Source organism: Hemitrygon akajei, chromosome 11 (assembly GCF_048418815.1).
Source record: "Hemitrygon akajei chromosome 11, sHemAka1.3, whole genome shotgun sequence".
Lineage (NCBI taxonomy): Eukaryota > Metazoa > Chordata > Chondrichthyes > Myliobatiformes > Dasyatidae > Hemitrygon > Hemitrygon akajei.
This window is the reverse complement of record NC_133134.1, coordinates 161,233,561-161,248,183: the sequence shown is the minus strand read 5'-3', so window position 1 is coordinate 161,248,183 and position 14,623 is coordinate 161,233,561. Positions and strand designations below refer to the sequence as shown.

The 14,623-nt window shown below is 43.0% G+C and overlaps 1 protein-coding gene across 1 annotated transcript in view; it reads right to left on the bottom strand.

Moving 5' to 3' along the window:
- Positions 1 to 9,597, bottom strand: part of e2f1 (E2F transcription factor 1) — a 61,020-nt gene extending 51,423 nt beyond the window's left edge. The window contains exon 1 of the mRNA XM_073059986.1: positions 9,206 to 9,597. Coding sequence (XP_072916087.1) covers positions 9,206 to 9,445 — 240 coding nt within the window. The 5' untranslated portion in view covers positions 9,446 to 9,597. The remainder of the gene's footprint in view (positions 1 to 9,205) is intronic.
- Between the last annotated feature and the right edge of the window lie 5,026 nt (positions 9,598 to 14,623).

Here is a 14,623-nt window from a genome sequence, read left to right as displayed (position 1 = left end):
AAGAGATGGGCTCAGGCCTCTGAAATAGGCCTTTGCATTTAGCAGAACTCTGAGACTAATGAATAGGAGAGGAAGGCCACTTTCAAATGCAAAACCTCCAGCAGTTTAAAAAGCTTTGGGCAACTAACCAAAGTTTCCTTTTAAATTCACTAAGTGTGCAACATTTTATGAGGCAAGGCATGCTGTGCCACTAAAACTAGGACTGTGATCACTGCCACTGTAGCCCAGGCACACCACAGTGGGAGCAGAGAGGGAGACGATGCATTTTCCCTGGGGATCCTGGTCCGGATCACCATTCCTGTTACAACTGAAGGACTTTTGTTTACTCTCCCTGCCTGCCAGGCAATTACGTTTTAGAGCAGCTCAGTGCCTGGGAAAGCACTTGTGCGATGAGCTCCCAGCTTCACAGAGATGTAACACTGAGGCTTGGGTCAGACCACATATGGAATATGGTGATCAACTTTGGGCCCTATATCTACGAAGGGATGCACTAGCATTGAGGGAGTCCAGAGGAGGTTCACGAAAGGTTTAACACACGAGGAGTATTTGATGGCGCTGGCTCTGTACGCGCTGGAATTCTGAAGAATGAGGGGGAATCTCAGTCCTTTTGAAAGGCCTAGATAGAGTGGATATGCAGATGATGTTCCCAGTTGTCCAAGAGTCTAGGGCCATAAGGCATGGATTCAGAATACAAGGACATCCCGTCAGACTGGAGATGAGGTTAATTTCTTTAGCCAGAGGGTAGTGAGTCTGTGGAATTCGTTGCCACAGACAGCGGCGAAGGCCAAATCATTGGGTATATTTAAAGCAGAGATTGAGAAGTTCTTGATTAGTAAGGGTGTCAAAGTTTATGGGGAGAAGGCAGGAGAATGGGCTGAGAGGGGTAATAAATCAGCCATGATGGAAGGGTGGAACAGAGAACAGCCTAACTCTGCTCTTATGTCTAATGGTCACAGGTTTACCCAGCATGCCTCACATCCCTTCTGCTGTCCCAGGTTCTAAGGCTCTCAGAGCAAGGCATGCAATGCAACACCAACCACGTGTTTCCATAACGCCTCCGGACGTACGCATGACAATACAAACACAAAGAAATACACACCCACAGATATGCATGCACATACACATCCCTACACTTAACTCAAGAGTCTACGTGTACACGTGTGGGCATGTTCTACGGGGACACGTACATGGTCTCCAGGATCACGTGTACACACACAGGCATGGTCTACAGGGGACACACTCAGAGTCATGGAAGAACACAGCGGGCTTACAGGCCCCTCTGCCCATTGAGTCCATGCCAACCAGTGCCCAACAAGCGAGTCCCAACTTCCTGCGTTCAGAACGCATCCCTCCATGTACCTACGCGAGTCCTCTGAGAGAAGCACTACCTTGTTGATGATGAGAGGCATAGATCGAGTGGACAACCACAGACTTTCCCCCAGAGCAGAAATGGCTAACACAATGGGTGATTAGAGGAAAGTATAGGGGGGGCATCAAAGGCAGGTTTTTACAGAGACGGTGGTGGGGGTATGGAAAACTGCTCAAAGGGTGGTGGGAGGGGCAAATACATCAGCGACTCTTAGATAGAAAGATGGAAAAGTGGAGGACTTTGTAGGAGGGAAGAGTTAGATTGATCTTGCAGCAGGTTAAAAGTTTGGCAGAACGTGATGGGCCAATTGGCCTGCAGTGTGCTGATCTTTGTTCTAGTCCTGGCAACATCCTCGTAAAACTTCTCTGCATTCTTTGCAGTTAAACACAACTCTCCAATGAAAAGTGACCAAAATTATACACAGTTTTTGAAATACAGCCTTACAAATGAACTCTACAGCTGCAGCATAATATCCCAATTCCTATACTCAGTGCCCTAACTGACAGAGGGCAACACACTAAACTGTTTTGGCACCACCATTTTCAACAAACTGCACCCCCAAGTCTCTCTGCTTGATTACTCTTGCCTTAGCATTCACAATATAAATCTTGATTCAGTCTGAGCTTCCAAAATTCATCACCTCACACTTAACTGCATTGAAATCCAGCTGCCGCACCTCAGCCAACTTAACAACTCATCCCTAACCCTTACCCTAGGTAATGTCTAAGGTAAGGACATGGTTGGCACAGCTTTGTGGGCCGAAGGGCCTGTATTGTGCTGTAGGTTTTCTATGTTTCTATCCACAGGGATACAAACGCATAGAGTCCTGATCCGCAGGAGGTACACACGGACTGACATGATTTACAGGAGGGAGATGGAGAGGGCGAGACAGACACAGTCATTGCCTACAGGGGATACACACACACACACACGCAGAGTCATGATCAACAGGAGACAGACATACACACAATCAAGATCTGCAGGGGATACACACACAATCTATATCTACAGCAGATACACACACACACACACAGTCATGATCTACAGGGGTTACACACACACAGAGCATCATGATCTACATGAGATGCACATACACAGTCATGATCTACAGGACATACACACACTGACACACACACAGTCATGATCTTCAGGGGTTACACACACACAGAGCATCATGATCTACAGGAGATGCACATACACAGTCATGGCCTACAAGGGATAAACACACAGTCATAATCTACAGCAGATACACACAGTCATGATCTACAATGGACACACACACAATCATGATCTGCAGGAGAGAGAGAGAGACACACACACACACACACACACATACAACAGTTATGATCTACAGGAGACACACACGGTCACAATCTACAGGTGATGCAGACACACTATCATGATCTACAAGGGATGCACACAAACACGCAGTCATGATCTACATGGGATATACACACACACAAAAACATGATCTACAGGAGGTACACACACACAGTCATGAGCAACAGAAAATACACAGGCAGTCATGACCTACAGGGGATACACACACACAGTCATGACCTACAGGGGATACACACACAACCATTATCTACAGGAGATACACGCAAACTGATGATTTGCAGGAGATACACACACACAGTCATACTCTACAGGAGACACTCACAGAGTCATGATCTACAGGAAATACACACGAACACAGTCATGATCTCAAGATAGTCACAAACAGTCATGATCTACAGGGGATACACACACAATCATGATCTACAGGAGACACACAGACACAGTCAAGTTCTGGAGGAGATACACACACAAACATTCATGGCCTACAGTGGACACACACACACACAGTGATGATCTACAGGAGATACACACAGTCATAATCTAGAGGAGATACACACACATTCATGATCTACAAGGGATATGGACACAATCATTATCTACAGAAGACATAAATACACAGTCATAATCTACAGGAGAAAAACACAGGAGTCATAATCTAAAGGAGACACACACAGAGTCATGATCTGCAGGGGATACACATGAACACAGTCATGATCTACAGGAGATATACAGGCACAGTCATAATCTACAGAGCACACAGACATAATCAACAGGTGATACATACAATCATTATCTACATGAGATACAGACAGAGACATTATCTACAGGAGATATGTACACACAGTCATAATCTACAGGACACAGAGACACACTGTCATGATCTATACGGGATACACACACACAGTAATGATCTATATGGGATACACACAAACATAGTCATGATCCAGAGGAAATATGCACACACAGTCATGATATACAGGAGCTACATACACAATGATCTACAGGACATACACACACCCATACAGTTATGATCTGCAGGTGTTACACACACACAGAATGTCATGATCTGCAGGAGATACACACAGAGTCATGATCTACAGGACACACACACACACAGTGTTAATCTACAGAAGATACACACAGTCATGGTCTACAGGAAATACACATACACATGGTCATGATCTACAGGAGATACACACACCGTCATAATCTACAGTGGACACACACACAGAGTCATGATATATAAAGATACCCAGACAGTCATGATCTACAGGACACACACAGTTATGAACTACAGCAGACACACACACACACACACACACACAGACATGATTTACAGATACACACAGTCATGAACTACAGGAGATACACATAAAATCATTATCTGCAGGAGATACACATACAATCATTATCTGCAGGAGATACACATACAATCATTATCTGCAGGAGATACACACAGTCATGATCTACAGGAGATATGTACACATAGTCATGAACTACAGGAGATATGTACACATACAATCATTATCTGCAGGAGATACACATACAATCATTATCTGCAGGAGATACACATACAATCATTATCTACAGGAGATACACATACAATCATTATCTGCAGGAGATACACACAGTCATGATCTACAGGAGATATGTACACATACTCATGAACTACAGGAGATATGTACATAGTCATGAACTACAGGAGATAGACACACACAGTCATGAACTACAAGAGACACACACACAGACATGATTTACAGATACACACAGTCATGAACTACAGGAGATACACATAAAATCATTATCTGCAGGAGATACACATACAATCATTATCTGCAGGAGATACACACAGTCATGATCTACAGGAGATATGTACACATAGTCATGAACTACAGGAGATATGTACACATAGTCATGAACTACAGGAGATACACACACAGACATGATTTACAGATACACACAGTCATGAACTACAGGAGATACACATAAAATCATTATCTGCAGGAGATACACATACAATCATTATCTGCAGGAGATACACATACAATCATTATCTGCAGGAGATACACACAGTCATGATCTACAGGAGATATGTACACATAGTCATGAACTACAGGAGATATGTACACATAGTCATGAACTACAGGAGATACACACAGTCATGAACTACAGGAGATACACACACACAGTCATGAACTACAAGAGACACACACACAGACATGAACTACAAGAGACACACACACAGACATGATTTACAGATACACACACAGTCATGATCTACAGGAGATATGTACACACAGTCATGAACTACAAGAGACACACACACAGACATGATTTACAGATACACACAGTCATGAACTACAGGAGATATGTACACACTCATAAACTACAGGAGATATGTACACATAGTCATGAACTACAGGAGATACACATAAAATCATTATCTGCAGGAGATACACAGTCATGATCTACAGGAGATATGTACACACAGTCATGAACTACAGGAGATACACACACACAGTCATGAACTACAAGAGACACACACACAGACATGATTTACAGATACACACAGTCATGAACTACAGGAGCTACACATAAAATCATTATATGCAGGAGATACACATACAATCATTATCTACAGGAGATACACATACAATCATTATCTGCAGGAGATACACACAGTCATGATCTACAGGAGATATGTACACACAGTCATGATCTACAGGAGATATGTACACACAGTCATGAACTACAGGAGATAGACACACACAGTCATGAACTACAAGAGACACACACACAGACATGATTTACAGATACACACAGTCATGAACTACAGGAGATACACATACAATCATTATCTGCAGGAGATACACATACAATCATTATCTGCAGGAGATACACACAGTCATGATCTACAGGAGATATGTACACATAGTCATGAACTACAGGAGATATGTACACATAGTCATGAACTACAGGAGATACGTACACATAGTCATGAACTACAGGAGATACGTACACATAGTCATGAACTACAGGAGATACACACACACAGTCATGAACTACAAGAGACACACACACAGACATGATTTACAGATACACACAGTCATGAACTACAGGAGATATGTACACACTCATAAACTACAGGAGATATGTACACATAGTCATGAACTACAGGAGATACACACAGTCATGATCTACAGGAGATATGTACACATAGTCATGAACTACAGGAGATATGTACACATAGTCATGAACTACAGGAGATACACACAGTCATGAACTACAGGAGATACACACAGTCATGAACTACAGGAGATATGTACACATAGTCATGAACTACAGGAGATACACACACAGTCATGAACTACAAGAGACACACACACAGTCATGAACTACAAGAGACACACACACAGACATGATTTACAGATACACACACAGTCATGATCTACAGGAGATATGTACACACAGTCATGAACTACAAGAGACACACACACAGACATGATTTACAGATACACACAGTCATGAACTACAGGAGATATGTACACACTCAAACTACAGGAGATATGTACACATAGTCATGAACTACAGGAGATACACACACAGACATGATTTACAGATACACACAGTCATGAACTACAGGAGATACACATAAAATCATTATCTGCAGGAGATACACATACAATCATTATCTGCAGGAGATACACATACAATCATTATCTGCAGGAGATACACACAGTCATGATCTACAGGAGATATGTACACATAGTCATGAACTACAGGAGATATGTACACATAGTCATGAACTACAGGAGATACGTACACATAGTCATGAACTACAGGAGATACACACACACAGTCATGAACTACAAGAGACACACACACAGACATGATTTACAGATACACACACAGTCATGATCTACAGGAGATATGTACACACAGTCATGAACTACAAGAGACACACACACAGACATGATTTACAGATACACACAGTCATGAACTACAGGAGATATGTACACACTCATAAACTACAGGAGATATGTACACATAGTCATGAACTACAGGAGATACACATAAAATCATTATCTGCAGGAGATACACAGTCATGATCTACAGGAGATATGTACACACAGTCATGAACTACAGGAGATACACACACACAGTCATGAACTACAAGAGAGACACACACAGACATGATTTACAGATACACACAGTCATGAACTACAGGAGCTACACATAAAATCATTATCTGCAGGAGATACACATACAATCATTATCTACAGGAGATACACATACAATCATTATCTGCAGGAGATACACACAGTCATGATCTACAGGAGATATGTACACACAGACATGATCTACAGGAGATATGTACACATAGTCATGAACTACAGGAGATAGACACACACAGTCATGAACTACAAGAGACACACACACAGACATGATTTACAGATACACACAGTCATGAACTACAGGAGATACACATACAATCATTATCTGCAGGAGATACACATACAATCATTATCTGCAGGAGATACACACAGTCATGATCTACAGGAGATATGTACACATAGTCATGAACTACAGGAGATATGTACACATAGTCATGAACTACAGGAGATACGTACACATAGTCATGAACTACAGGAGATACACACACACAGTCATGAACTACAAGAGACACACACACAGACATGATTTACAGATACACACAGTCATGAACTACAGGAGATATGTACACACTCATAAACTACAGGAGATATGTACACATAGTCATGAACTACAGGAGATACACACAGTCATGATCTACAGGAGATATGTACACATAGTCATGAACTACAGGAGATATGTACACATAGTCATGAACTACAGGAGATACACACAGTCATGAACTACAGGAGATATGTACACATAGTCATGAACTACAGGAGATACACACACAGTCATGAACTACAAGAGACACACACACAGACATGATTTACAGATACACACAGTCATGAACTACAGGAGATATGTACACACTCATAAACTACAGGAGATATGTACACATAGTCATGAACTACAGGAGATACACATAAAATCATTATCTGCAGGAGATACACAGTCATGATCTACAGGAGATATGTACACACAGTCATGAACTACAGGAGATACACACACACAGTCATGAACTACAAGAGACACACACACAGACATGATTTACAGATACACACAGTCATGAACTACAGGAGATACACATAAAATCATTATCTGCAGGAGATACACATACAATCATTATCTACAGGAGATACACATACAATCATTATCTGCAGGAGATACACACAGTCATGATCTACAGGAGATATGTACACATAGTCATGAACTACAGGAGATACACATACAATCATTATCTGCAGGAGATACACATACAATCATTATCTACAGGAGATACACATACAATCATTATCTGCAGGAGATACACACAGTCATGATCTACAGGAGATATGTACACATAGTCATGAACTACAGGAGATATGTACATAGTCATGAACTACAGGAGATAGACACACACAGTCATGAACTACAAGAGACACACACACAGACATGATTTACAGATACACACAGTCATGAACTACAGGAGATATGTACACACTCATAAACTACAGGAGATATGTACACATAGTCATGAACTACAGGAGATACACATAAAATCATTATCTGCAGGAGATACACAGTCATGATCTACAGGAGATATGTACACACAGTCATGAACTACAAGAGACACAAACACACATACATGATTTACAGATACACACAGTCATGATCTACAGGTGATACACACTGTGTCATGATATATAAAGATATCCAGACAGTCATGATCTACAGGACACACACAGTTATGAACTACAGCAGACACACACACAGACATGATTTACAGATATACACACAGTTATGATCCATAGAATATACACACACACCAGCCATTATCTACAGGAGATACACAAAGTTATGATCTACAGGGTACATACACAATAATTAACTATAGGAGATACACACACACACAGACAGAATTTACAGATATACACAGAGTCATGATCTACAGGAGATATGTACACATAGTCATAAACTACAGGAGATATGTACACATAGTCATGAACTACAAGAGACACACACACAGACATAATTTACAGATATACACACACAGTTATGATCTACAGGATATACATACACACCAGCCATGATCTGCAGGGTACATACACAATTATTAACTATAGGAGATAACACACACACATAATCATGATCTACAGAGAATGCATACACACACCTGTCTGCGTTCCCATTCATTGTCTAGTCAGATACAAGTACAGTTACTGATGGATACAGATTGATGTAAAATACTTAACCCGAATCATTCAGGCTGAACTCCTAGCTGACTAATCACAATGGTACTCCCTCACCCTACTCTCTCTCTCTCACACACACACACACATGCGCGCAGTCAGCTCCAATTACCGGTGGGCGACCCAGGGGCGGCCGCTGTCCCCATTCGGACGACCCGGGACCCTGGGGAGTAGCAGCGAACAGCAGCACCCTGCGTGCAGCCTCGGCGCCCGCCCGCTCTGCCTCCTCGGCCCGGCCGCTTGCCGGTGAAGAGAAGATCAGGAGCGATTGGCCGAGCAGTCCGCGGGCCCCGTCGGCGGCGGTGGCAGCGGGCTCCGGCTTTATGGCAACCGGGAACGTTTCTTTGGACATTGTCCCTTATAAGGAACGGGTGCCGCGAGAATGAAAGACTCTTTAAAATGTTATCCCCGTATCTTTACGGCGGCAAGTTGTGGTCCTGGCTGCAGAGCGGAGTGTCTGGGGTGCTTCGTTTGGGGCAGCGGTCCCGAGCACCGATGCTGCGGTGAAGGGAGAGGGGGTGGGGGAAGCCTCCAGCCCCGCACACGATCCAGGAAGCAGTCAGCACCGGCACTGCTACTTTTACGCGCCAAATATTTGCCGCGAAACAACCCCGCTGTAACAATTCCCCTCCTGGCCACGCCCCGCCCGCCCTCCATTGGGCGGCATAATCCCGCCCCCTTCTCTGGATTGGTCGGGCTTCGCCTCGCTCACTTGCTGCCGGCGGGCGAAGCCAATCGGCGGCAAGAGCTCGACCCTTTCCGGCGACGCTGCGAAGGCGGGTTGGTTTGAAGTTGCAGAGGGAAGAAACCAGGAAGTTCAAACCAGAGCTCCCGGCTGCCGCACCGAAGACAGGATAAGATTTGTTGCTTAGCTGGCAGTATTAAGGACATTAGTTAGGAAAAATAAATAAATTATTGTCCAAAAGAGAAGCAACTGGAGAGTTCATCGGCCTTCCAGAAATCTGATTGAATGGAAGAAGCTGTTGCTGAATCATTGAATGTGGGTCCCTTCTCCTCGATGGTATCTCGATCAGTTATGGAGATGGCCTGAGGAATGTCAAATGGACTCACCTTCAAAGACCCTACAACTCGTTTATTTATTTTTGTCTTTTGGTTGTCAGTTTTTACGTGTAGCTTTTCATAAATCATATTGTATTTCTTTACTTTCCAGTCAGTGCCCGTAATAAAAATGAATCTTAAGGTCGTATCGGTTCAAATATGAGTATTTTCATAATAAATTTATTTGACTGATTTTGAAATGGATTTCAACTTAGATAAGTGTGAAGTGATTCACTTTGGACAGTCTATGAGATTATGATTCTGTACAGTCTATATGATTCACTGTGGTAGGACCCATACAGTGAATGACGGGACGCTGACAGTTGCGGAGGATCAGAGACACCTGGGAGTACAAATGTACATATCACCGCAAGCAGCTGCACAAGTAGGCATGGGGCTGAAAACCTTTAGCAGAGACATTATTCTACAGTTATATGGTAATTAGTGAGGCCGTACTTCAAGTATTGTGTGCAGTTTTGGTCACCCTTTTATAGGAAAAACATCAAGCCAGAGAGATTTCTAAGGATACTGTCTGGACGAGAGGGCCTAGAAGTGGTTGGCCACATAGGATCTTTATTCCTTGGAGTGTAGGAAACCTCATAAAAGTTTATAAAAAATTATAAATTTTGGGGCTGAGAAGGAAAATGGATCAGCTATGATGAAATGGCAGAGCAGACTCGATGAGCCAAATGGCCTAATTCTGCTCCTATATCTTATGGTCTTATATAAAAATTAGGTGTATGGAAAGGATGGTCATAGTCTTTTCTCCATGGCTGCAGAGTCCAAAATGAGAGGGCACAGATATAAGAGAGGAGAGATTTAAAGAGTTCTGAGCGGTAACTTCTTCACACAGAGGGCCGTGAGTACCCGCGTACAACTGCAACATGTAAGAGATGTTTGGATAGGTGCATCAAGGGGTGGAGCTTGAGTTATGGGCAACTAACATGGACCAGCCTGTTTCTGTACTGCATTATTCTATGACACCAGATATGGATAACAAAATCTTCTCCCACTGTACTGGCTGCACTAAATCTCAAGCACTTTGCCTTGCTCCAAAAAACCTGAGAAAAGCTTTGAGTTTCATGCCATGCATACTGACCTTTTCAAAACATACATCAAGATAGTACAATAAAAGAACATAGCAAAATAGACACACAAATAACTGCAAATGCTGGAGATCAGGAGCAACACATAAAGGTCCTGGAGGAACTCAGTGGGTCGGGAGTATTTACGGAAGGAATTGGACGGTCAATATTTCAGAATAAGGCCTTTCTCTGGTCTTCATTGGGATTTGAGTCCAGATGAAGTTTCTCAACCCAAAACGTTGACTATCCATTTCCCTCCATAACTGATCCTTCAGGCTACTCTAAGATCAATCTAACCCGTCTCTCCCACATCGCCTCCCATTTTTAAAAATCATCCATGTGCCTATTTAAGAGTTTCTTAAATGCCCTAATGTAGCTGTCTCTCCTAGCAGTCCTGGTACGATGTTCCATACACCCAACATCCTCTGTGTAAAAAAACTTAACTCTAACATTCCCCCCCATACTTTCCTCCTATCACCTTAAAATTATGGCCACTTGTATTAGCAATTTCCAACTTGGGGGGAAAAATCTCTGGCTGTTCATTGTATCCATGCCTCTTATCATCTTGTACACCTCTATCAAGACACCTCTCATCCTCCTTCACTCTCGGTTAAAGCATGTAAGGCCCTAAGGTAGTGCGATAAAATATATATTGAAATGTTTCCACCAGTGGGAGAGGCTCAAATAAGGGAATACAATTGAAGACAAAGTGACATTCATTTAAATCTGAAGAGCAAAGGAATTTCTTCATGCAGAGGGTGGTGAATCCCTGGAAATCTCTGCCCAGACGGACTGTGAAGGCTAGGTCATATCAAAGTTCAAAGTAAGACTTATCATCGAAGTGCCTATATGTTAGTTGTGAATCATGGGCATGCCATGAAGGCACCAATGCAATGGTGATACTTGCAGGCTGCCCAGCACAATCCTCAGACTGTCTGAACATTGATGGAAAACTTTGTATTTCACTGTACGTTTTGATGTACATGTGACAAGCTAATCTTTTCATCAGAATTTATTACCTTGAGATTCATTTTCTTGTAAGCATTTACAGAAAAATAAAAAAAATACAATCTAATTTATTAAAATTACAGAATTTATGAAAATACAGAAATAAAGACTGACAAACAAATAACGTGTGAAAGAAGGCAAATCGTGCAAATTAAAAATAAATTGTAAAGAGTCCTTGAAAGTGAGTTTAAAGGTTGTGGGGTTGGCTCAGTGTTCAGGTGAGTGAAGTTATCCATAGTGGTTCGGGAGCCTGATGGTTCCAGGGTAATAACTGCTCCTGAACCTCGTGGTGTGGGACCTAAGGCTTTGGAGGTGTTTAAGGAGGTGGATAACTTTTTGAAATAAGAGGGAATTGAGGGCTATCTGGAAGTGGTAGATTTGAGAGTTGGGACAGATCAGACATGATCATATTAAACGCCAGGCTGTGAAACTTCCAAACACCCGGCTACCACCCAGTACCCGTTATTTATGTCAGCACCAGTAGTGGTAATACTGTGTATATTTAACTACATGTCACTTTTGCACTTTACGTCAACTTGTATTTCCACAGAATACTTCTTTATCTGTTAGTATTTTTCTGTTAATTTAATATTATGTGATATATGTACTGTGTTGTGCACCTTCATCTCTGAGGAACGATGTTTCATTTCGCTGCATACATGTGTTCGGCTGAATGACAATAGACTTGCAGTTGAAGTTATAGATACGTGGGCCTTTGAAATGTTGGGGCAGTGCTATCAATGAGCTAACAGGGTCAGCATCAGCAGCAGCATAAAAGTCAATAAAAAGCGGTGGTAGATACAGCCTGTTCCATCACAAGTAAAGCCCTCCCCACCACTGAGCACATTTACAAAGAGCATCCACTATCCTGGCCATGCTCTTTTCTCACCGATGCCATTGGGGAAGAGGTACAGGAGCCGCAGTGCCCACATCACCAGGTTCAGGAAGTTATTACTCTACGACCATGAGACTATAAGATAAAGGAGCAGAATTAGGCTATTTGGCCCATCGAGTCTGCTCCGTCATTTCATCATGGCCGATCCATTTCCCTCTCAGCCCCAATCTCCTGCCTTCTCCCTGTATCCCTTCATGCCCTGACTAATCGAGAATCTATCAGCCTCTGCTTTAAATATACCCAGTGAGTTGACCTCCACAGCTACCTGTGGCAACAAATTCCATTATCTGGCTGAAGAAATTCCTCTTCATCTCTGTTCTAAATGGACGCCTCTCTATTCTGAGGCTGTGTCTTCTGGTCCCCCACCATAGGAAACATCCTCTCCATATCCATTCTATTGAGGCCTTTCAACATTCAATAGTTTTCAATGAGCTCCCCCCTCATTCTTCTGAATTCCAGTGAGTAAAGGCTCAGAGCCATCAAACGTTCCTCATATGATAAACCTTTCAGTCCTGGAATCCCGGAACCAGTGTGGATAACTTCACCCACCGTATTGGCTGCACGATCTATAGGTTCACTTTAAAGGACTCTACAACTCAGTATTAATTCATTTATTTATGTATTTGTTCTTTTTTAAATCGAAGCAAGAGGCAGAGAGTGAAGGACTAAAGACATCTCAAAGTGAAGCCTTTTTGTTTTACTTATCAGGGAAAAGAGGCTAGACTGCGCAGGCACGTGATGTAGCGCGCCAAAGGTTTTAAAAAAGACTGCCAAATACAGCACCCATCGTCGGAGTGGACTGAGGCAGAGTGGGACGGCTTTGGCTCAACAGGCTTCAGTGTGAACAGGCAGAGGCGAAGGTAGGTTCCGGTAAGTTTTGTTTTGTTTGTTTAGACTAGAGAGAGTGTGAGGCAGGATGTTCGAATACTCCTCTTGCTGGATGTGGGAAGTGACAATGACACCTGCAAGAAGTGCATCCAGCTGCAGCTCCGAACAAACCACGTTAGGGAACTGGAGCAGGAGTTGGATGACCTCCGGATCATTCGGGAGAATGAGGTGTTTATAGAAAGTAGTTTCAGGGAGGCAGTTACGCCAAAGGAGCAGCACACAGGTAATTGGGTTACCATCAGGCGAAGGAAGGGGAAAGGGCAGGTAGAGCAGGGCTCCCCCGTGGCCATTCCCCTCAACAAGTATACTGGTTTGGATACTGTTGGGGGTGATGACTTACCTGGGACAAGCTGTAGCAGCCGGATCTCTGGCACTGAGTCTGGTTCTGCAGTGCAGAAGAGAGGGGGGAAGAAGAGGGGAGTGGTAGTGATAGGGGACTCAATAGTTAGAGGTGCAGACAGGAGGTTCTGTGGTCGTGACAGAGACTCCTGGATGGTTTGTTGCCTCCTGGGTGCCAAGGTCAGGGATGTCTCTGATCGCGTGCACAGCATTCTGAAATGGGAGGGTGAGCAGCCAGATGTCATGGTACACATTG